This window comes from Octodon degus, unplaced genomic scaffold (assembly GCF_000260255.1).
Source record: "Octodon degus isolate 3935 unplaced genomic scaffold, OctDeg1.0 scaffold00018, whole genome shotgun sequence".
Classification (NCBI taxonomy): Eukaryota; Metazoa; Chordata; class Mammalia; order Rodentia; family Octodontidae; genus Octodon; species Octodon degus.
Genome location: NW_004524594.1, coordinates 1,196,019 through 1,219,598, shown reverse-complemented (window position 1 = coordinate 1,219,598; position 23,580 = coordinate 1,196,019). Strand labels below are relative to the sequence as shown.

The 23,580-nt window shown below is 43.8% G+C and overlaps 1 protein-coding gene and 1 long non-coding RNA gene across 3 annotated transcripts in view; one reads left to right on the top strand and one right to left on the bottom strand.

Annotated features, from left to right (window-relative positions):
* The window catches only part of LOC111815562, a 6,521-nt gene extending 1,499 nt beyond the window's left edge, over positions 1-5,022 (bottom strand). Inside the window, exons 1-2 of the long non-coding RNA XR_002820240.1 lie at positions 4,991-5,022; positions 4,815-4,897 (exon numbers count right to left, since the gene is read on the bottom strand). This is a non-coding gene — a long non-coding RNA (uncharacterized LOC111815562). The remainder of the gene's footprint in view (positions 1-4,814; positions 4,898-4,990) is intronic.
* Positions 5,023-5,913: 891 nt separating this feature from the next.
* CUNH11orf49 (chromosome unknown C11orf49 homolog) overlaps positions 5,914-23,580 on the top strand; it is a 176,277-nt gene continuing 158,610 nt past the window's right edge. For both annotated transcript variants that reach the window (XM_023710650.1, XM_004626979.3), the window contains exon 1: positions 5,914-6,045. In XM_023710650.1, the coding sequence (XP_023566418.1) occupies positions 6,000-6,045 (46 nt within the window). In that variant the 5' untranslated portion in view covers positions 5,914-5,999. The remainder of the gene's footprint in view (positions 6,046-23,580) is intronic.

Genomic DNA, 23,580 nt, shown 5'->3' with positions numbered 1-23,580 from the left:
TAAAAAAAAAAAAAAAGATCAAAAGAATTGGGAAGTCAGCACAGAGCCTAAATCCTAGGAGGTCTAATTCTATGCTGCTGGTGACATCCCTAATAAGTAGGCCACAGAAAACAGTGTTGCTTTCCAGTGTCCCTCCCCAGACCATAGGACCATTACACACTAAATTCTAATTTCTCAGGTTGGGGAGATGGCTCAGCAGCATAAACACCTGCCTGGAAGCGCAAGGTCATGAGTTCGATCCTCTGTACAAAAAAAAAAAAAAAAAAGTTCTAGTTTCTCTTAAGACTAAATAGGCCTATCATCCAGGACTTACCTAAACTCATTTGAAGCTGTGTGAATATCCTCCTCTTTAGATAAGTTTCATAAGTTTACTACAGCCAATAAATAGTGCTAAAAATTGACTTAGTGTGACCAATGTCAAGCTTAAGTCATTTACCTTTACCCTAACTTTTTTTTTTTTCTTTTTTTGGTGGGGGGCAGAACCAGGGATTGAACTCAGGCCCTTGCACTTGCCAGGCAGGCGTTTATTCCACTGAGCCATCCCCCCCAGCCTATCCTAACTTTCAGTAAATGTTTATTTTGTCTTTCTGGCCAGGGAGAAGTATATACCAGCTATTCTTTGGTCTCAACTCATAGGCCTCAAGGAGAAATACTCAGGTAAATATGATATAATATCAAGAGGCAACTGACTCCTTGGGAATTTGTATTAAGTTTCAGGGCAAGGTGACACAGTGTCAGCTCTAGAGGAGGTGTCACTTTATAGGCAGAAACCTGGAGGAGGTTTAGGCCCGAGAGGGATGTTCATGGCAAGAGGTCTGTGTCTTTGGGACACTGAGTAGCAAGTGTGGCTGAAGCAGGAAGTGGGGAGAGTGAGGCAGGATGGCTGGGAGAGGCTGGACCTAAACTGTGAGGAGATCTATGTGTCTGCGTGCTAAGGGACTGTGCGCATCCCAGTCAGCAACACTTTTTAACTATGGAAGTAACACGGATGATTTTGAATGTTAGAGTAAACTCTTGGGATAATGTAGAGGATGGCTGGAGAGAAAAAAATAAACAGCGACTCCAGAGTTTTGATCTAAGAGTTTGAAGTGAGGAACTCCCAGGTCATATCCTAAATTATTTTTTTTATTAATTTATTTATTCAATGGAGGGTCTCATGTCTTAGCCTCCCCAGCAGGTCTGGCATGGCATGTGGTACCAGGGATTGAACTTGGGTCCTTGTGCTCGCCAGTCAGGCACTTAGATCACTGAGCTATCTCCCCAGCTCCATATCCTAAATTGATTTAACATGTTTTTGCATTCTCCAGAACTACTTTTCCCTCTCTTTCTCTTCAACTAATTTTCTTAACTTGTCTACATGCAGCACTGTCTGTAAGTCTTCTCTTGCATTATTTAAGCTCTTTGGGATAGCATTTAATATGGTGGTCTGTCACATACAACTTTAGGTGTACTTTCTGATTAATTTTTGACTCCCTTCCTCTCTCCTCCCTCCCTCCGTCTCCCCTTCTTTCCTTCCTTTCTTCCTTCCTGAGGTGAGGTCTTGTGTTGACAAGGCTGCTCTTGAATTCATGAGCTCAAGCAATCCTCCTGCTTCAGCTTCTCAAGCAGCTGAGACAACATTTGTGAACCATCACACCCAACATTTTCTTTTTTGGGGGGGAGGGCTGGCTCAGCCCACCCTAAGGGCAGATCTGGCGCAACATGTGGTGCCTGGGATAGAACTGTGGTCCCCTGCGTCTGCCTAAGCTTGCCTAAGCAGGAGCTTTAGACCGCTGAGCTATCTCACTGGCCCGTGGCTTTTTTTTGTTTGCTTAATGAGTTTGTTTATGAACTGGTTGCTATGAGGCAACCATAAATTCTATGGGTTGGATGATCTTTGTTTCTTAGACTTTTATTTGAGAAGGGAGAGAATAATAGGCACTCATTGTATACCTGTCTCCTGCCAGATACTGTGCATGACCCTAGGAATTGAAAGATGAATGAAAACGGTCTTTGCCCACAAGAAAATCACAATCTGGAATAGCTCAGAATATAATAAAACATAGACACAATTGCTTATCAAAGTTCATACTCTAGGACAGAGAAAGATATAATGAAATTTCATGGAGTAGAAAAGAAGAATCAGAAAATCTTCCCACCATTCAAACTGTATGAAAAGGTAATTCTCAACTGTTTACATTATTTGAAAATATAAAATAAGCAGCTGCAACTCTTTAATTGCTTTTGAGCTCCAGTTCAATTTAAGCCATGTCCTCTTAACCATTTTCTTATACTGCCTTAGCTATTCTTTAGAGTCCAAAGTTTGTGAAAATGCTCTTTTTATTTGCAGATTTCCCCAAACTGTGTTCTGTGGAGTTGTGGCAGTTCTGAATGACTTCTACAGCAAGCATTTGTAATAGAAACATGCTAACCCCAGACAGTGACTTTATACTTAGTTCCTGTTTTGCTCTCGGGGAAGGTAAGTTTTTAAAGAAGAGCCTCACAGCTCGACATGAATTTCATGACCTGCATTTCTTAGTAGGCACTTTGCCGCTAGCATCTTTTCTGCTTGATGAGTTGATAAAAGCGTGTCCTAGTTTTCTTGAACCTGTTTTGTAGCAATAATTCAGCCTGCACTTACTCTTTTATTGTTTCCTTGAGGTTTAAAACTATTTAGTACATTCATGTTTGCTTTTCTGTGGCCTTCAATTATAGGGTGGATTTTCTTCCCTATCAGTCTCTTAACAGGTTCTCTGCAGAGCCAAAGATTTAAGATTTTTATGAATTTTCTGTTTACTAAATCAGAAACTAATCTGATAAATTAAAATATTCACATGTTCCCTGTCATGAGTATTTTTTGCATTGTTCTGAGTCTGATGTTTCCATTATTTACATCATAGCCCTGCACTGAACATGTCACTTTTTTTTTTTCCCAAGCTGGAGACTGAAGCCAGGGTTTCAGTGGGCTGGGTAGGCACTAACCAGTCTACATCTGAGCTACATCCTTTGCCTTCATCTACTTTTAACTAGTTTCATATAAACTGCTTCTTTCTCTTCAGGATTATGGATTTTTCTTCTGATTTATTGGTTTGCCTGGCTACTTGTGCTGATAAATTTTTATTTTTATTTTTTATGTATTTTAGTACAGGGTCTTACAGGGTCTCAGATGGGATCCTCCTGTTTTCAGCTTCCCAAGCTCTGGGATTGCAGGCGAGCACCACCATGCGGTCTCACTCACCATCTCAGTGAGCCCTGGGGGCGGGGCCAACAAGGCAAGCCACGCTGGGGATCGAACCCCAGTCCCTGCACCTGCCTAAGCAGGCACTTCAGTCTGCTGAGCTATCTGGCTGGCCCTTTGGTACTGCTAAATTTTTAGAAATGTAAAATGATGATTTAGTAATCTGAAAATCCTTTTAAATTGTAAGCTGACATTTTTTCTGTCATTAACCTTCACATAGGATCACATAAATACGCTTGATTTTAAGAACTTCTGAGTATTTGCCTTTTTCTTAAGACTGATGTTTATGTTTTACTGAAAAATTTCCTCCACAACCAGTCTGTTGCCAGAATCTGCTATTATGTAATCTGTGACCAGAGAAAAATCTAAAAGTAGTGTTTCTTTTTGAGAGAAACAAACACATCTGGGAAATCATCACATCTTCCTGAAAATATTTTAAAGACTTGTGTGCCACTCATTGGCTTGTTTTTTTCAGGTTGTAGTACAGGCCCATGACAGAAAACCCTAAGAATGTAGAAAAATGTAAAGCAAAACACAGTGAGTGAGAAAGCCACCTGTTATTTCTGCGAAACCACATCTTCCTGAAGCTTTCGGCTAGAGCTTCCTACCCAGTCCTAGGTCCTCCCCGTCTATAGGTTGTCCAGACATTAGAGTAAAAGACTAAATACAATGGTCCTTAGGGTTTTTTTATGGATGGGATAGAACTGTAGGAAAAACCTACAAATTGGTCCAAAGATGACATCTTGTTCTTATTTAGCTTTCTTTGAGTCATTAACAGTCAGGCGCCACTGGTGCTGAAACTTATCATTATTATAACCACAAATGGGTTAATGCCTGAACAAAGCTATATTCTTGGGGCAGGTTCCCAGCCTCACCACACCGACCCCAGTAGCAGTACCCTCGGAGTCCCAGGATAATGCTTGGCAAATAAGATGATGGCAAATGTGCACCCTGCACTCAAAATTCTCCCCCTTTTTATCTGGCAGATTCCAGCAAAATGAAAAATAAATAAGTAAACACCAAGCCAACAACCCCTAAAAAAAGAGGCTATGTGGTTTAGTGGTCAGGCCACTAATCTGGATGTTGGGATGGCTGAGATATAGTTCCAGCTCTCCCACTGACTGGATGGAGGCATCATACCAGACAAGTTGTTTTTGTGGCCCAGACCTCAGTTTCCCTACTCAGAAAATGGAGAAGTGCCTTTGACAGGTTTCATGAGGACATATGAAATTTATCTCCAAATAGCTTCAGTATGTTTGGGAATAAAGTGATCTTTAATAATTACTCTCCTAAAGCCAGCATTGTGGCCCACGCCTGTAATCACAGCACTCAGGAGGCTGAGGCAGGAGATTGAATGCCTGGGCAGCATTAGGAGTTTAAGGCCAGCCTAAACTATGTAGTGAGACCCTGTCTCAAAAAACAAACGTAAACACTTACTATCCTCTTACCTAAATAGAATAAGTCACAGAATGACACTTACAGAGCTCCTGTACCCTCAAGTAGCAAGGGGAGAGAGGGAAGGTAGGGTAGAAGGCAGTATTTTTTTAGTCAGATTTGCAGGTCTTCATATCCACTTCCAAATTAGTAAAATCATTACCTCAAAATACTCAACACTGCTCCTCCTTGGGCTTTGTCCTTCATTCCTCACCACATCCAAACTCAAGAGTGACTCACAGGAGCCTAGAATTGAGACACATATACAATTTTAAGGGAAAGGGAGAATTAGGAGGTTTGAGGCTCTTTGCTGGAGGAGGCTAAGAATAGATCACTTACAACACAAAGAAAAGAACCTTCTCTTTCTCCTCCCAGTGTAGGTGGTCTCTTGGTTTCCCAGTTGCTCCTTTGATGGCACAATTTTGGTGTTTTTGGTTTGGGTTTTTTTTTTTTTTTTATTCTTTTTCTCAAAGCCTCACCATGTTGGAGGGGGCGGGCGCTTACTAAAAATGAGAGGCCGAGTGCCTTGTTTCCTGCTAGGTTTTAACTCTGTCAATTGCTACAGATCCCTGAGAGAAGCACAAGGAGAGACATCTGGGAAGCTGGAAAGCAGAGAGGGCTCTGTCCCCTAGAAGACAGCAGCTGTTTGGCATGTGGGAGAACATTTAGTAGGTGTCTGATCTCTGCACTCTTCTTCTCCAGAAGCGGGGGAGGGGGAAGGAAAGACACTTGGGAAAGAGGTCAGATAGTAAGGGCATAGGAGGATATCCGGTCTGAGATGAAAAGGAATTTGAGAGGAAATGACAATTAACTCACAGAAGACTTAATGAGCACTTTTGGGATGTCCAGCCCTGTTACAGGCTAAAAGGCACAAGAAGCAGTCAAAATATAATAATGCACGTGAAAGCGCTTTGTAGTAATTTGGGATAAAGAGATAAAAATAGGTTCTAGGATCTAGGTGAGGTCACGGATGGAAATATTGTAAATTAGGGTAAGAGCTATATAAAGCTGAAACAGCTATTAAATTCAGAAATTGTGGATATGGATGGCTGACAGTAATTCTTCGAAATCAGGAAATATGACATATTCAAAAAGGATTCACCACCTCAGATCCCTCTAAAACCACCTCCGCAAGTATGAGAGTTCCAAGAAGCCTAGACCTCCAAAGAGCGACGGCTCCCGGAACTTCCTTGGCTGGCTTCGCGTTGCAGCCCGGAAACTGTGTGCGGGACACCCCTCCGCCTGCACCTCGGCTCCGGCAGCCTGGGTGCCATGGCAACGGAGAGCGCTGGCAAGCTGGCTTCCGGAAGCCCGAGAACTACAGTCAGGAAGCTCCCGGGATCTAAGGATGCTGAGTCCCGAACGCCTAGCCCAACCCGACCACGAGTATCTGGGTAGGAGCTTCCTTTAACTCTGGGAAAGGGAAGAAGTGGAATTAATTAAACTGGGGCTTGGGGAGGAGGCGGGTCGAGTTCTGAGTGGGAACGGATCCGGGTGGGATGGGCAGGTTGCAGCGAGGCGGGGTTTGAGGGCCTGAGTTTGCGAGGTAAGGCCCAGTGGGAGGAAAATAGCATCTGGGAGCGAAGAAGTCGGAAGTGTGTGGGCACTGTGGGCTGTGGCCAAAGTGGGGCTGTTCGGATATGAGAGATTGGGACCCTTTGGGGATATTAATCAAGTGCTGCTAGTGGAATTAGTAGCCTCGGAACTTGAAGTGTCACATCAGCCATTCCACAAATAATCAGTTTACCATTATAGTGACAGCTAACATTTTGAGCTTTCCTTTTGTAATAAGCCTTGTGCTAAGCATTTTCCATGCAGAATTCTTTTAGTAAATCATTCCAACAGCCTTAGGAAGAATTCCTGCTTTCTTTCATTTTGCCTACTGAGGTAACTTTTGCCAGGCATGATAGTGCATGTGGGTTATCCCAGCACTCTCGAGATTGGGGCAGATTGTGGAGAGTTTGAGGCCAGCCTGAGTTCAAAGCCAGCCAGAACTGCGTAGTGAGACCCTGTCTCAAAAACAAAACAAAACACATGTACATAGGCACACATACGCACTTATAAAACATTCATAAGCTTAATTTTTGTTTTTATTTTATTTATTTTTTTCATTTTATGTATTTGGTACAGGGTCTCACTATGCAGCTCAGACTCTGTTTTAAGCCTCCTCAGCACTGGAATTACAGGCATGCGCCACCACACCCAGACTTGTTTGCCAGCTCAGTGTGTCCTGGGGGGTGGGGCTGGGGTGGCATGCGGGTCCCTGCACTTGTCAAAGCAGGCACTTAGTCTGCTGAGCTATCTTGCCAGCCCTAAGTTTAATTTTTGGAGGAGTGTTAAAAGCTTACAGAATATCAAGCGGATAGTACCGAGTGCCTTCATACCTATCTTCGCTCTCCCCAGTGAAGATTTTCCTGTTATTTCAATCTTGCATTAGTGTGGCACATTTTAAAAAATTGATCAGCTAATATCCATAAATTATGATTTATAATTTATAAACAAAAGGCTTTACATTAGGGTTCACTCTGTGTTGAACAAGTCTTATGTGTTTGGGCCATTGATAATACCATGTATTCACCAATATAAAATCAAATAGAATAGTTTCACTGTCCTAAAAGCTCCGTGTCCAGGCTGTTCGTGTGCACCTGTAATCCCAGCTGCTCTAGGGGCTGAGGCAGAAAGAGTCCAGGTTCTAGGACAGACTGGGAAGTTTGGCAAGACCCTGTTTCAAAATAAACTTGAAAAAAAAAGACTGGAAGTGTAGCTTACCAGTAGATCACTTGCCTCACATGTGCAAGGTCCTAGCTCCTTTACTGTTCATCACTCTCCCTCATCCCTAATCAATCCCTAATCTTACTGTCTCTAAATTTGCCTCTAGAATGTCCTGTGGTTGGGATTGTACAGTGTGTAAACTCTTCAGATAGACTTTTCACTTGACAGTAGACATATGAGACATTAAATATCTGTTGTTAATGTTTCATTTTTTTGTTTTGCTAGATAAGCCATTGTATAACTATATGGTACTCATTTTTTTAAAAAAAAAAAATGACCCAGGGTCTATAGGGTCTCACTATGTAGATTGGACTTATAAGGATCCTCCTGTTTTCAGCCTCCCAAGCACTGGGATAACAGGTGTGTGCCACCATGCCCAGTCTCAATCTCTATCTCAGCATGCCCTGGGGGTGGGGCCAGCACAGCATGCTGGGGATTGAACCCCGGGTCCCTGCATCTGTCTAAGCAGGCGTTTTAATCTGCTGCTGCTGAGCTATCTGGCCAGCCCTCCCGTACCCATTTTTAAATGAAAAACAATACTGATTAAACTTTGTGAATTGGCGTTATAGAGACTTGATTTGAAACTTTAAAAAATATTATAATAAAACATCACCTCTATGGTGCCAGGGAGATAGTTCAGCAGTTTAAGCACCTGAGCTATCAGGCAGAGTCCTGCGTTTGCTCCCCAATCCCAAAACAAACAAACAAACAATCCCCTGTTATCAGATAGTTCTTTCAGAAAGTGACTCATCAACTGAACATTACCGGGTTCTGGGTTGTTTGCCTCTTGCTGTGGAGTTAGATTTCAGGTTCTTCGTATGGCAAAGAATTGAACAAAATGAGGAAAAAGCAGTGGCCAAGTTTATTCAAGAATATAAAGGTGCGGAGTGAAGGAGAAACTGGCTTTGCAGAGTAAGCTTGGGCAGTTTAAAAGGAGAAAAAGCAGTGTGAAAGGACAGCTGGAAAGAGCAGAGTGAGCCACTGTGAAGAAACAACAGTGAGTGTGTTGTGGGTCTGCATCTTTATGTTGTCCAGGTCTCGAGGAGACTTCCCGAGAGGCAGTGCTGGGATCCCACACCTCCGCTGACGTCAGGTCTGGTCCATCCTACTGAAAACCAGCCGGCGTTCTGGAGAGAAGTCCAGTGACAGGGCTCAGGGAGCTGTTCGCCTGTGTGTTCTGGGATCTTGTAATGAACAGGTTGTGCATACATGCCCAGCCAGCTTAGTCTGACCCTCATTTTCCATCTTGTTCCTATTTCTTTCCTCAGGTCTGCTGTGTTCCCAGTTGTCTTTAATCCCCCAGAAGTAACTCCTCATTTTGGCCTCTATGTTTTTTTTTTTTTTTTTTTACACCGAATGCCTTCAAGGCATGACTGGCTGTCTTGTGTTGTGGGGATCGAACCACAGCAAGCTGAGCCTGACTGCTTTGTTGAAGCAGCCACTTAAAGAACTGAGCTAAGGGGCAGGCCCCCATTTTGGCCTCTATGTATCCTTCAGTTTTATAGGTACATAGTGAGAATATAGTGCATTCTTTTTTTTTTTTTTTTCCACCTCCCTGTGAATGGGGATTGAGCTCAGAGTCTTTGCACTTAACTACATCTCCAATACTTTCTAAAATGTTTTATTTTGCGGTGGAGTCTGGTAAAGTCACTAGATTGTCCAGATTGGGCTCAAACTTGAGATTCTCTTTCCTCAGCCTCCCAGTGAGCTGGGCTTGTTGGGTGTGCAACACCATGCCAAGCTATATGCATGCTTTTTAAATTTAATATATCTCTAATTTCTGGTACAGGAGAACGTCCCCATTCTTTTAAAAAGGTATTTGTTGGGCTGAGAAAATAGCTTAGCAGTCTAAGAGCCTGCCTAGCAAGCTGAAGAACCTGTGTTCAATCCCCAGTACCACTTGCTGAGCCAGCCCTGGACACCAGGCATGCTGTGCTAGCCCCAAAACCAGGCGTGCTGGCGCATACCTGTAATCCCAGCACTGGGGAGGATCACTACGGTTCTGAGCTACATAGCGAGACCCTGTACCAAATAATAAATAAAAGATTAAAACAAATTTAAAGGGCCAGTGAGATAGCTCAGCAGTCTAAAGCACCTGCCTAGGCAAGCTTAGGCAAGGGCAGAGACCATGGTCGAGCCCCATTCCCCAGGGTGGGATGACCTGGCCACAAAAAAAAAAAAAAAAAAAAGTATTTGTAGCTGTACAGTATTTAAATAATTTATTTAACCAAGTCTATGTTGGTAGACATGAGTTGTTTTTAGCATTCTTTTGTTATTACTAAATATGCCTCGATAAATAGCCTGCAGTTTTGTTCTTTTACATGTGCATTTGCAAGGGTATGTTCCACAAAGTTAAGTTTGTGGGTGAAGGTTATATGCATGCAAAATATTGATAGATACCACTGAATTGTCCTTCATTGGGGTTGTACCACTTTATACTGCCACCAACAATGTAAAAGAATGTGTTTCCCCACAATGTTGCTAACAAAATAAATCACCCTTTTGGACTTCGTTTAATCTATAAAATGAGAGTCTCAAAGTAGGTTTAATGGGTATTTCTTTTATGAGTTGGACGTTTTTCTACCAAGCTGAAGGGCTCCTGTGTCTTTGAGAGAGACATGCGCATACATAGACACATGTAGGGAGGTGGGGGGAACAGCTATGAGAGTGACTGCATCTGCTAGCCAGCCAAAAGGAGAGGGTTACATTGTAAATAATTGTGTGTCCAATGCATAGCAATATCAGTGTCTAGCAGTACTTAGGCCTTTCCTGAAGATTTTCATGTTTGTTTTGTTTGTTTCTTGAGACAGGCTCTTACCCTGTAGCTCAGGCTGGCCTTAACCCCCTGGCACTCTCTTCCTCAGCCTCCTGAACACTGGGATCGCACAACACTGCACATGGCAAGATTTTTATGTATTTTATGCTGTACTCACTGAACTTCTAAAACATCTGTACATTGCCCAATTCCTTGGGTGTTTGCTGCTTGAATTATGGGTCTCAAAGCCTTGGCATATTTGCTATGCTGGTGCTTTGGTGAGTCGAAGTTGCCATTTCATCCTAGGTTGCTTAGCTAGAAGATTGAGTGGCAGTGTTCACAAAAAATTGGAGAACAGGGCTGGTGAGACGGCTCAGTGGTCTAAGGCACCTACTTGGAACAAGCTTAGCAGAGCACAAGGACCGTGGTTCAATCCCCCAGCACCACATGCCAGCCACCCCCGCCCCCTGGTGGGCTGAGCTGGCCACACACACACACACACACACACACACACACACACACACACACAATTGGAGAACAGAATAAAAAAGTGAAAGTTGCACATTATTTGATAAAGCCCCAGTGTTTATGGAGTCCAGCTCCTCATGTAATACTTGAATCCAGGGCAGACACAGGTGCTGTGTGTGTGTGTGTGTGTGTGTGTGTGCATTTGTTTGTTTTTGAGACAAGTTTCACTGCAGTGAAACATTGCTCAGGGTAGCCACAAACGCGAGGCAGTCCTCCTGCCTCAGCCTCCTGAGTGCTGGGACGGTAATCCCGCCACGCTTGGTCTCTGTTGCACATTTACACGCCATAATCACTTTCTGGACTCCCATACTGCCCTACGTAGAGTCACATATTCTCTGGCTTCCTTGTGGTTTATTAAACCCTATATCTGATGCAATGCACTCGTCGTTAGTTGGGAAGTAGTGTTGTGTCAATGTAATGACCATTTACAGCATTCCCTATAGGTTAGGTTGTACTTTCTGATGGAAGATTTTACACACATGCAGATTTTATTTATTTTAGTCTTCTTGAGACAGTGTTTCACTATACAGTGCAGGCTGGCCTCCAGCTCACTTTGTAGCCCAGGTTGGCCTCCAATTCACAGCCATACTCCTGCCTCAGCCTCCCAAGTGCTGGGATCACAGGTGTGTGCCACCACGCCCAGAATATACATGGATTTTTCTTTCTTTCTTTTTTTTTTTTTTTTCTTTTTTTTTGTGGCCAGCTCAACCTGCCCTGGGGGTGGGCTGGTATGGCGTGTGGTGCTGGGGATTGAACTGTGGTCCCTGTGGTTGCTTAAGCTTGCCTAAGCAGGCGCTTTAGACCACTGAGCTATCTTGCTGGCCACATGTGGATTTTTAAAATGTATTTTATTTTTGCAAATTTTAAAGTCACTTGCTTGTGCAAACCTGGGAAGACAATGTGTTAAGAGAAGGGAAAATTGCAGAGACAGGAAAGCCTTGGCATTCAGTAAAACAAACAAAACAAAAAGTTAAAGCTGAATAACTTGGCAGTGTATCTAGAACCTCTTTTTCGGGTTCCAGTATAAATTACAGGGAGGGATATGTACACAGTAACTATCCATGGTGTTTCTTATCTGCTAGCCAGAGATTATATTTGGCTTTTTGACAATCAGTGAAGAAAACCACCTTCCGTCATGCGGGGTAAACTGATCCTTTCCACCACTGACTGTGGATGAAGAACCCATAATCGCGGTCTGGCAGGACTTGGGGTCTTAAAGTCATCATGAAAGAAGAGCTCTGTGAAGCTGGGGCTGCAGTCATCAGAGGGGAAGGAGGAAAGGGCACTAATGCCTGGGCCTGGGGGGGCCCCGGGCCTGTGGATGGCGGATGGCGGATGGCGGATGGCGGATGGCGGATGGCGGATGGCGGATGGCGGATGGCGGGTGAAGTGAGCAGGCACCTGTGCCGCGAGGCCTGAGGGCGCTTTCCAGCGTCCACCCCTTGGAGGCCTCTGCTGCAGGCGGAGGTGTGTCTATTTGACAGGGTGTGGAGAGCTTTCTGGGGCTGAGGGCAACTGGTCCTGGTCCCAGGCTTGCAGGACACACCACCTACGTGCACGGCAGCACGAGCGAGGCTTCTGCACTCCGCCTGCTTGGTGGAGGCCAGCTTTCCCTCCTGCTCCGAGGTGGCTGGCTGTGTCTGTAGAAGGGGCTTGTGCTCCCCAATGCCGGTGATCCCTCAGCATGGTCCCCAGCCCTGGGAAACCAGAGATTGCCTTTCTCCTTTAGGGACTGTGCCTTTAGAGAAATAATTAGTTTTTCTTAAAGTTACAGTGTTTTTTTCCTATTTTTTATTCACTGGTAATGTTTCTTTTCTGTTTTTAATGCCATGATTTTAAAAAGAAAAACAAACTCTCCCCATATGCTGTGCCAGGCACTGTGCCTTATCTTGCTTACTCTTTGCAGCCACCGTATGAGGTTAGTGCCAGCTCTAGTGCTGCTTGATACGTAACATCTCCTCGTTTTATACATTAAGGAAACTGAGGCCTAGAAAGGCAGTCTGATTTGTGAGAGGTCACGTGACTGAGTAAGGCAGGAATTCAAACCTAGGTTTGTCAGATCACACAGTCTGTTTTTTTTCTCTCCACTAAAAAGATACAAACAAACGGAAACAGCGATGGATGGGCTCCCAGCTGCGGTCCTTGCCTGGCCATTCAGGAGGGAGCTGTGAGGGAACCTCTGCAACAGTAATTATGGTACTCCCCTTTTACACCCTGCTTTCCCAATGTGAGTCCCTCATCCTCACACGCCAAATGGAGTGTGATACCCTGGCCTTGTGGTGCCTCAATGTGAGGTGCTGACAGCAGCAGCGACCACTTTCTAGGAGCTTACTGTGCACCAGGTATCATTGTGCTTTACTTACATGGATACGTATGAAAATAGGCTTTCTTTCACTGGTTATTATGGCCATTTCACAGAAGAAGAAACTGCAGCACGAAGATTCTAAATAACTAGTAAATGGTGAAACTGAATTCTAATCCTACAATCTGCTGTAAGCCCATGTGAATAAACTGAATGCTATAAATGCCATCAGTCGCAGCCAGATGTGGCACATGCTTGAAATCCCAGCACTAGTGAGGCTGAGGCAGGAGGATTGTTGCGAGTTCGAGACCAGCCTGGGCTACAAGGTGAGTTCCAGGCATGGGGAGACCCTGTCTCAAAAAGATTATAAAAAAAAAAACAAAACACCACAAGCAACTTCCAAAGCAGGTCTCCTCTGAGTGTTTTGCCGTGAGGGGGGGTATCCTAGGAATCAGAATGGATCAGAGAATGTCAAATTCCAATTCCCTTGTGTCCCTGGACTCATTCTCAGAGGTAAAGAATGAGGAAGACCCAAACCATTTGGGAGAATTTTTTATTGACAGTAATGGATGTAGTTGTGTGACCTTGAAGAAGTTACTTAACCTCTTTGTGTTGATCCCATCTACAAAATGTGGACAATAGTAGAACTTACCTCAGGCACATACACATGTAGAGCACAGCCTTGGCTACCATATCGCATCCACTTTGTATAGAGAAGGTAAGAATAGTGACCTGTCACCCTTTGCAGAGCCTGTGTCACTGCTTCATAAATATTAGCTACTGTGACTATTGCTATATTTTTATTAAAATGTGTAACATACCCGTAGACAGTCCCTGCGCTGCCCCTGCCCCTCTTCTGGCCTGCGAGGGTCACGCCTGTGCTGCGCTCAGCTCTCCTGGGCTCTGCTGGCACCTTTCACAGCGTTCTCACGTCCCTGCTCCACGTGTTTGCTCGTGTCTGTTCTGTAGAGTCCCCGGCCCAAGCCCACACCCCGCGGTCCTGACAGAACCCCTTGCAGCCCTGGGGTTGATACAGTCAGAGTTTTGGCAAAGATTCTGACACAGGGGGATTCTATTTGAAAACTCTTTAAGTGCCTTAGTCTTATTTATCTTTTTTTTTTTATTTGTTGACACCATAACACGAAATTGACTTTCTGATTGCCAGGTATGACTTTATTTTTTGCTTTTGGATGAATCCTGATAAACTTATTTTTGTTTGCTTATAATTAGTGAACCTTCCAATCATATACTAGAAAACATTATTTATTGTAAATTACCAGAAATCTTAGAATGGGAAACATTTGTGGTTGTTAGAAGTAAATGAAACAAAACTTTATAGATGGTACTCTGCCTTTCTGAAACTTCGGGAACACACTTTACAATGTATAAAACCAGGTACTTCAAGTTGGATTGGCAGCATGACACCTGTAAAGCCGGGTACTTACAATGCTGAGGCAGGTGATGTACAGTTTGAGCCCAGCCTGGGCAATTTTTTAAAAATTTTTATTTTAGGGAAGGGTCTAAGGGTGTTCAGGGTCTCACTACTAGATCAGACTCGTAGTGATCCGCCTGTTTACAGCCTCCCAAGAGCTGGGATTACAGGTGCGCGCCACCATGCCCAGTCTCAGTTGCCAACTCAGTGCACCCCCCCGGGCGGGGCCGGCAAAGCAGACCCAGGGAAACCCCAGGCCCCTGCACCTGCTTACCAGCGCTTTAATCCGCCAAGCTATTAGGCTGGGCCCCAGCCGGGGGGGTGCAATTTTGTGAGACCCTGTCTCAGAATCAGATGAGAAGGGCTGGGATGGAGTTGAGCAATAGTGTTCTTGCTGAGCATGAGCAAAGCCCTGGGTTCAAGTTCCACTACTGCAAAAAATAAAACTAGTCATTTAAAAATAGCTATGAACATGTTCATAGACCCATCTCTTCTTGCCATCTCCCCGCCCCTTCCTGAGCACTCTATATAAAGCAAGGCATGCACATAAAGTGTCACCACAGGGAGCATGCCAAAGGCGCATGTGGAGCACATGGACATAACTGGCACACCGCGTTGTGCCTGGATGCTCAGTCCAGGTTCTCTTCACCTTTCCAAGGTTCTGTAAACTCTGTAAGGTTTTTTTGCAGCAAATAAGTGAGAATATGAGTTCTAAGGCATGTTGTTTCTGAGCCTTAGCTACTCCCAGTTCTCCAAAATAAACTGCAGGATGATTTCAGCTTATTCCAAAAATAACTCTTTAAATTTTTGACATACCTTATCATTTCTGTATTTAAGCAATTTTAAAATCTTTTCTCCAAATGCTGGTGATCACTTTTTTTTTTTTTTTTTTTTTGAGCAAATACAGAATTTGCTTACTAACTGTAGGAAGCTGAATAAATAATTGGATTTAAAAAATATATATATATATATTTTTTGTACAGGATCTCACTACACAGCTTGGACTTGTAGTAATCCTCCTGTTTCAGCCTCCCAGCACTGGGATTACAGGCATGCGCCACCATGCCCAGTCTTGGTAGTTGGCTCAACGCGCCCTGGGGTGGGGCCAGTGTGGCATGTGGTGCCAGGGATTAAACCCTGGCACCTGTGCCTAGCAGGTGCTTAGCCTGCTAAACTATCTCACTGGCCCAGTAATTGAAATTTCATAAGTAACAACAGTGGGCTGGAAGAGACAGGACCCTGAGCCTCTTTACTGTCCTGCATGTACCCTTGCCACACTATTGCAGTTACTTTGTCCGTATGCTTGGATATTTGGTTATTGTCCATTTCTTATTAGAATGGGAGCCACGAGGGCAGACTTTTCTCTCAGTATCTCTAAAATCGAGCATAGTACTTGGCCCAAGTAAAGTGCTCAATTGTTGAATGAATGGTCTGCTTTAAGTAGCAGAATAAATTTTAAAATAAATGGGAGGAAAAAATCCAGTCCAACAAATAGTTATTGAATTCTTACCACGTGAGAGACATTATGTTTTTTCTCCCCCTTTCATGGATGACTGATTAAAATCTTCCCAGAATCCTTTTGTCTTTAAATTCTGATTGTGTCCAAGGTTAATTTTGTGGTTGATACCATGGTTTCTACATTTTGGTTCTATAACAGTAAGATGTAGTCCAATTTCTAAAAATTGGTATTTTATGAAGGAAGGAAATTTTATTTGATATTGAGGATCTGGGTGAGCTCCTACCCTTAAATTAGGCAGTGTAATGTGCTTAATGAGGAGTGGAGTTACCCTTATAAATTAATCTTGGGTCCTTTTTCTGCCATGGGCTCACCTTTGTCTTTCCTCCCCAGCGGCCATAGGAAATAGTTCATTCTATGATTGGAATTTCAAGTCAAAACACATTTACCTGAGCAGAATTTTAATGATTTATCAAAGAGAGGAGGGATTTTCCCAAAACACATCTGAACTTACCAAATTACTGATCCCATTAGCTATGTTTTTTTCTTAAGTACCTTTCTTTAAACAAAGCAATTACAGCTGAAATCATCAAATGTATTTTTCAGAAAAGCTTTTGACTAAGTTTTGTTTGATTAGCAGGCACCCAGTAAGAGTAAATATTGTTTGAAAGGGCACTTTCAGAGCCTTTTCTTTCTTTTTTTTTCCCCTTCATTGAGTTAGCTTTTAAAAGCACTATTCTTTGGGGAGAGTAGAGCATTTTTTTTCCAGCTGTCCTATTGTGTAGCTCAGGGTCTTGTTAATACTATTATCTGGCCCTGAGATTACAGGTAATTGTGATAAAACACAAGATTCAGTTTCTGTAATCTCAGACAAAATCTGTTGGTACCCCGGGACTTCATATCAGGTGTTTGTTGGACTGAGACTCTTCTCACCTGGGATAACCCCTGTGGCCCCCCGGCACAGACAGGCAACTGGCAGGGCTAGGTCTCAGCTGGGGCCTGTTGCCTTTCTTCTTTTTTTTTCTAATTCATGTGGCAGAACTCCTCCTGTGGCCAGCTTACATACAACGTGCTCAAAATAGGAAAATTATATATTTTAAAATAGGCATGTTTGAAACAAAACACTCTTGAATGCAAAATGTCCCAAAGGCCACATGTCTTTGGCTTCGCCTGTCACATGGAGAGGCTGCCAGAACCCCTTGGCTCCGTGGTTCTCATGCCCCCAAATGCTGCGAATTGACACATAAGTGAGCAGCACCCAAAGCGGTGGGGCACGAGGAAGTGAGTGTGGGCCCTTGGGCCGCCGCCTTTCTGGCGCTCCTTCCAGCTTCGCTGCCTGTCTCATCTCAGCGTCTCAAAGAGGAGCAATTAAAGGCGTCTGGTATTTCAGCATGTTAACGGCATGGGCAACATGAGGCAGGCACTCAGGCCACTGTGGAGCCTGTCACATGGAAGGAGCTGTCTTTCAGGGGAGATTAGAATTGTGGTGTAGCCACACAAATGCACATTCCGCCTGGAGGAGGACGCACAGAAGAGGAGGCCTTGCACTGCCATTCTGCTGTCTTTGTGGACGGCTGCATAAGAAGCCCTTCCATGGCACTGTCACCTCTTTTGAGCTTAATGAGTCATCTTTTTGTGTGTCAGCTACTTAAAAGGAAAGAAAAGAAGAAATGCAGTCTTCCCGAGTGAGATGCTTTGATTGGCCCTGCAGCTTTGTCTTGGAGTTTTGTACATTCCTGATGACATCATTTACAATGCTAGTGCACAGACAGTAAACAAAAAAATAAAGTAGCTGTGAGGCACCGAGACAAAACTTAGAGTCCAATTTAGAGAAATGATAACAATATGCTTTATAAACACCGAGCTCATGAGCTTAAACAACACAGATGACCCCAGCCCTCTTTGGAATGGGATGCCCTGCAAGATGGTGGTTGAGAAAACCAGAAGTTCAGGATTTGAATTCTACGCAGTTCAGACTTGAGTCCAAGACCATCGTCAGCCCCAGGCAGTATGTCCTGACTAGTGGGGAAAGTGCAGGCTTAGCAGGGAAGCCACTAGTGCCACCTACCTCACAGGAATGTGAGAAGATTGAGAGGATAAACAGGTGGAGTTCTTTTTGGGAAGGTGTTTTGTAAATAGAAACCACTATTATTATTCTCCTTGATCAGGTTTCCCCAACAAATGGAGCTGATAAAAGCTACCTCACAGTGGGCTGAGAAGGTGAATTAATTAATATGTGTTGGTATCTTGCAAGTAGGTTATTTAATGATACTTAAAGCTGATTGTCTTTCTTGATAGTCTGTAAGCCATCAGGCCTCCTGTGGAGACACCGTTGCCTCCTGAAAGTCTTGCACATGCAGTCTTCTGCCTTGGTCTTTGACGGCTGGCATGGGGCAGAATGATGATTACAAAGGTAAAAGAAAATGGCTTAGATCTTGGGGGAGAACAGCCCTGCCTTTTTTCTATTCAAGGTTATGCCTGCAAATAGCTTTTGGCGTCTTGCTAATCTTTGTTGCCATGTCTGAACACAGGCACTGTGTTGACCTTTGCTCGCTCAGTAAATATTTATTTTTGATCTTGCATTTCTAAAGGAGAAACAAACTTATAAGGAAAAGAAGTGGTTGCTTTGTCTCAAATGGTGAATTTTGTATTTTTCTTAGTATGGTAAAAGAAAATAGCCATTGTGGAAGGACTTGACATGAGGCTTCTCAACTGGAAATTCTCAAACTCAGCCAAAGAATAAAAACAGCTTTGGCAGCTATGTTTAGAGAAGGGACACCAGAAAACACTGTATATTTTCAAATGACAAAATTATTATTGCTGTCTCTTCTTATATTTTGTTAGTATTTGAGTGAGGTTTTAGGTAGAAAAACCTGAGGCTTCTGAGGTGATTTTATAATCAAAATTTTTTTGTTTCTAATTATGTTTCATAGCATTTGATAACTTTATTCCTTGGATTTTTTTTTTTCTGTTAGATGACACACAGAAGAAAAATTATTTTGTTTAAATTCTCATTCCTGGGCTGGTGAGATGGCTCAGTGGTCTAAAGCACCTACCTAGTACAAGCTAAGCTTAAAGCACAGAGACTGCGGTTCAATCCCCCAGCACCACATGCCAGCCAGCCCCGCCCCCTGGTGGGCTGAGCTGGCCACACACACACACACACACACACACACACATAAGTAAATAAAATTTAAAAAAATAAATAAATAAAAATATTTAAAAAAAATAAAAAAATAAATTCTCATTCCTTAGACAAGGTCATCTCATATATTTTTTCTTTTCTTTCTTTGTAAAACAGAGATAGGCCTAAGAGCATAGCTCAGTGGTAGAGCACTTGCCCAGCATGTAGAAGGCTCAGGTTTAATCCTCAGCACCAGAAACAAGGACACATGCGTGCGCGCGCACACACACACACACACACACACACACACAGAGATAATATTTCAACTTTTTTTTTTTTTTTGGCAGAACCGGGGATTGAACTCAGGTCCTTGCGCTTGCCAGGGAAGCGCTTATTCCACTGAGCCATCTCCCCAGCCCAATATTTCAACTTTTAAGAAGCGCAGCTGTTCCAGGTTTGTCTGGAGTGGAGAAAAAAGGTTCAGATGGAGTTGCTGGTGCCAGCTACAGTCACCCTCACCTCCAGGAGGCCTGGCCGTAGGCAGCAATCTCACTGAGTCCTGACTTAGTTATATCACTTGGGTTTTGTCCAAGCTCACCTAACTCATATGTGTGAACAGAAGTATGAGTGGGGCTCACCTGCCTCTAAAGCTAATGTTAGCCACTTTCCTTTCTTCTAAGTACTGCAATTTCCAAGGACCCCTTTTCCAGTAGGGGTTCAACAAGGATTAAGTCAGAACGTCAGTTGAAGGCCAGAGGGTGTAACTCAATGTAGAGTCCTTGCTTGACACACTCCAGGCCCTGTGTTCAATCCCCAGCATCACTGAAACAAACAAAAACCCCTCAAGTTTAACAGAAATTTCTATAGGATATATGATATGTTCCCTGAATCCTTTAGTAAAATATGTGGAATATATTACAATTTTTCTTGGCACGGCATCCATGTTTTAGACATCATTTATTTTATTGTGTATGGGTAGGTCATGACAGTTACTCATGAGGCAGGGTGTTATTTTTGCTATGCCTAGGAGGAAATAGTGACTCAAAGAACTTGTGAAGTTTCTAACATTTATATAGATAGCAATTGGAAGAGGTGAATTTTCATTTTTCTGATCCCAAATTTAGTGACTTAGGGGCCATTGAATGAATATTAGTTAATTTTAACTTTATAGTTATTAATTAGTGGTAAGAACTTTGCCCTGTACACAAAGCTTCCATTCCCCAGCTAACAGTTCACACCAGGTCTCAGAGCTGCTGAGTGCTTTTTTTTTTTTTTTTTTTTTCGGCTATTTAATTAGATTCTTAGTAAAAAATTTAGAACACTAATTTATGAGGATAAATTCCATTTGTCAGAGCAAAAACAGATTACAGATAACCCTGGAGCTGAGGAACAGCTTTGATTTTTGCTAAAATCTGTGAGTCTACTGCTTTCTGATCCACCTTGCGCTGCTCTGAAATCTAGTATCTCTCTTTTTTGGTGTCGAAGATCTCACCCTCCTGGTGTCTGGGTTTCCACAGCTGCTTCTTCTTGAAGTAAGCCATCAGTGAAGTGTTTGGGGACTTTCACTTCGCTGATACCAATTTTTTTTTCTTTTTTCTTTTTTTTTTGTGTGTGTATTTAGGACAGGGTCTACAGGGTCTTACTGCATAGATCGGACTTGTAGTGATCCTCCTGTTTACAGCTTCCCAAGTGCTGGGATTACAGGTGCATGCCACCATACCCAGTCTCAATTGCTGTCTCAGCACGCCCCGGGAATTGAACTCCCAGCGCCTGGCACCAGCATCTGCCTAAGCAGGTGCTTTAATCCACTGAGATATTTGGCCGGCCTTTTGATATCAATTTTTGTCAAGGTGGCAATGACAAATTTCTAGTGTTCTTCATAGAGGAACACAATTAAGGCTAAGAGGCCCAGTCACAGGTAGCAAGGCACTGGCCAACTGCTTCAGGAAGACCACTCTCTTGCCTCTGTGATGCCCGGTGAGGATGATCAAGATGGTGCCAGAGTGGTGCTAGCTTGAGGTTTCCTCACACGCTGACTGAAGGGTTTCTTGCTGTGGCTCAAGAGCTTTCAAGGTACATGTTCAGTAGGATGGTATCTAGGCGTTTTTTGAAGCTTAACCACCCGGGTACCTCCATTCTTGTCCCCACCGACTGGTTTTGTGATTGTAGCAAGAATTTTTTCCTTTTTATTCTCAACCTTCAATGTAGCAGCTGTGTACTTTCTCTTGTACAAAGCTTCTGGAATGTGTAGCAGCTCAGGAGTATCTACCAATTCCTCTAACCAGGACAGGATTTCGACAGCTATGGGGCTGCCCCTTCTTGGACTTTTTCACCTTCACCTTTCCCTTTTTACCAGGGCCACTGGCAGCAGCCTTCTTGGCTTTGGGTTCCTTCTCTTCAGTGTCTGGCTTCTCAGTTTTTTCACCCACCAGCTTGCAAGATGGGAAGGAGAACTGAGTTCTACTAAGGTTTGTCACTTGGGCAGTTTTGTCTCTGATCTCTGAGGATATTAAGCAGGGTGAGGGCTGAGCTGCTGTTAGAGGAAAAAGCCCGCCCACTCTGGCTCTCCGCCCTGCACCAGTGCAGCAGCTGCTGCAGAATGAATTGTCTTCCTTACTTAACCTAAATCCAGGGTATGCAGGCCAAGGTCTGCTCTCGGAAATCACCACGGGGTTTCAGGCCAGCAGGGCAGTCTTTTGAGGCACACAGTTTCCACGGAGGCCTCCACTACAGCCATTTCTGGCCAGTGAAAAGAAGGCATAAATCGTAGAAAAGGCCTCTGGGAGCTGTTGAAAGTGTCCCATGGCCGCTTGTGCCCACATCCAGAGGCGAGAAGTGAACAGAAGGCCTGTGCTAGCTGTAGAGGTTGCTAGGAATCAGCGGCCAACTGAGCAGGAAGAACAAGAGCGCAGATGGGGGACCGCAGGAATCTCACCTGTCCAGGACGGGTACTGTTGATGCCTCTGACTCCCAGCGTATTCTTGGTGGCTCCTTGTCCCTGCACATGGGATGTCGTGGTAGGTATTTGCCGTTTTCCCTTCTACCTCTAGCTCTTGAAATACAAAGGTATTTCATTTCTTATCCCTATTTTCCATGAGCTCAGTCATTCCCATTTTACTACTATTTGTTGTTTTAGCTGTGCTTCTCATGATGTGTGTGTAGCACTTCCTGCCCATGTAGACATTTACAACCAATCAGAACATTCTCTGTCTACGTGTTAGTGGGCCATCCAGTTTAGTAAATACCTGTATTTTTGTGGTTTAGGGTTCCTTATAATTATGCTTGGGGTATTGGAGCTAAGTTTGCTGCCAGGAATTGGTGTCTTAGATACCTAAATCTTGTCACCAGAAAGTTAGTTTTATTATTAATCAAGCTATTTATTACCAGATGTGGTGGTACATGCCAGTAATCCCAGCACTCAGGAGGCTGAGGCAGGAGGTTCACTACAAGTTCAAGGCCAGCCTGGGCTACAGAGCGAGCTCAAGCCCAGCCCAAACTGCATATGAAGCCATGTCTGAAAAAGACAAGAAAAAAACAAAAGATATTTATATCCTGGACTGAGAGAGATTGCTAAGAAATTGAGGAAGAGAACAGAGAACCAGGAAAAGGCAGTGCCACCAAAATTAGGGGAGAGTTTCAAGAGAGGCAGTGTTACGGTTTGTGTCTAGGTGTCCCCCACAAAGCCTCCTGCAGTCTTGGGTTGGCTTCTGGAGTTTGTGACTGATTATTGTGGGTGTGAATGCTAGATATGCCCTGGGGCAGGTAATTTGTACTTCAGTGTAGGGAGGGAAGAGAGGCTAGCTGCTTGAGCTGCTGCTACCTCTCCCCTTTTGCTCTTGTTCTTTGCCACCACCATGAAAGGTTGCTTTCTGCTATGTGCTGCTCTGCCTTGGACCCAGCTGAGTATGGACTGAAACCTCCAGTAACTGTGAGCTAAATTAACCTTTCCTTCCTTCATTTTGAGCATCGGAGTATTTGTCCCAGCAATGAGAGAAGAGTAACTAAGACAGGCAGCATTCCATGATTAGATGCCTCAGAGAGTTTGGAGGCAAAGAGTTAGCCAGGTGAGGTAGTATCTGTAATCTCAGCGCTCTGGGAGACCGGAGCAGGAGGACTGCCAAGTTCAAGCCCAGCCTGGGCAATTTAGTGATTCAGTAAGACCGTGTCTCAAAATAAAAAGAAACAAATAAAAAGAAGGCTGGTGATTTAGTTCCACTGCAAAGGCCCTGGATTCAATCCCAGTGCAGACGAAGAGGACAAGTAAGGAGGAGAGAAAAGAGCTGCAAAGCAGCTGCTGATGAGGTGATTCCATGAGGTTGCTGTGGTCCTGGGGCAGGCCTGATTTTCCTGCTGGGAGACTAACTAGGGGAGTAAAGGAGTTGAAACTAAGATAGATGCATTTCTAGAGCTTCCTGGATTAGGGAAGGAGACAGCAACAGGAGGGAGGGAGAGTTCCAAAGAGAACTAGAAAGGTTTTACAGAGGAGAGAGTTGGATGTGTTCATAGGTCAAAAAGGGAGCCATTATCCTGTCAGAGGGAAGACCTTCGAGAAGGGAAGGA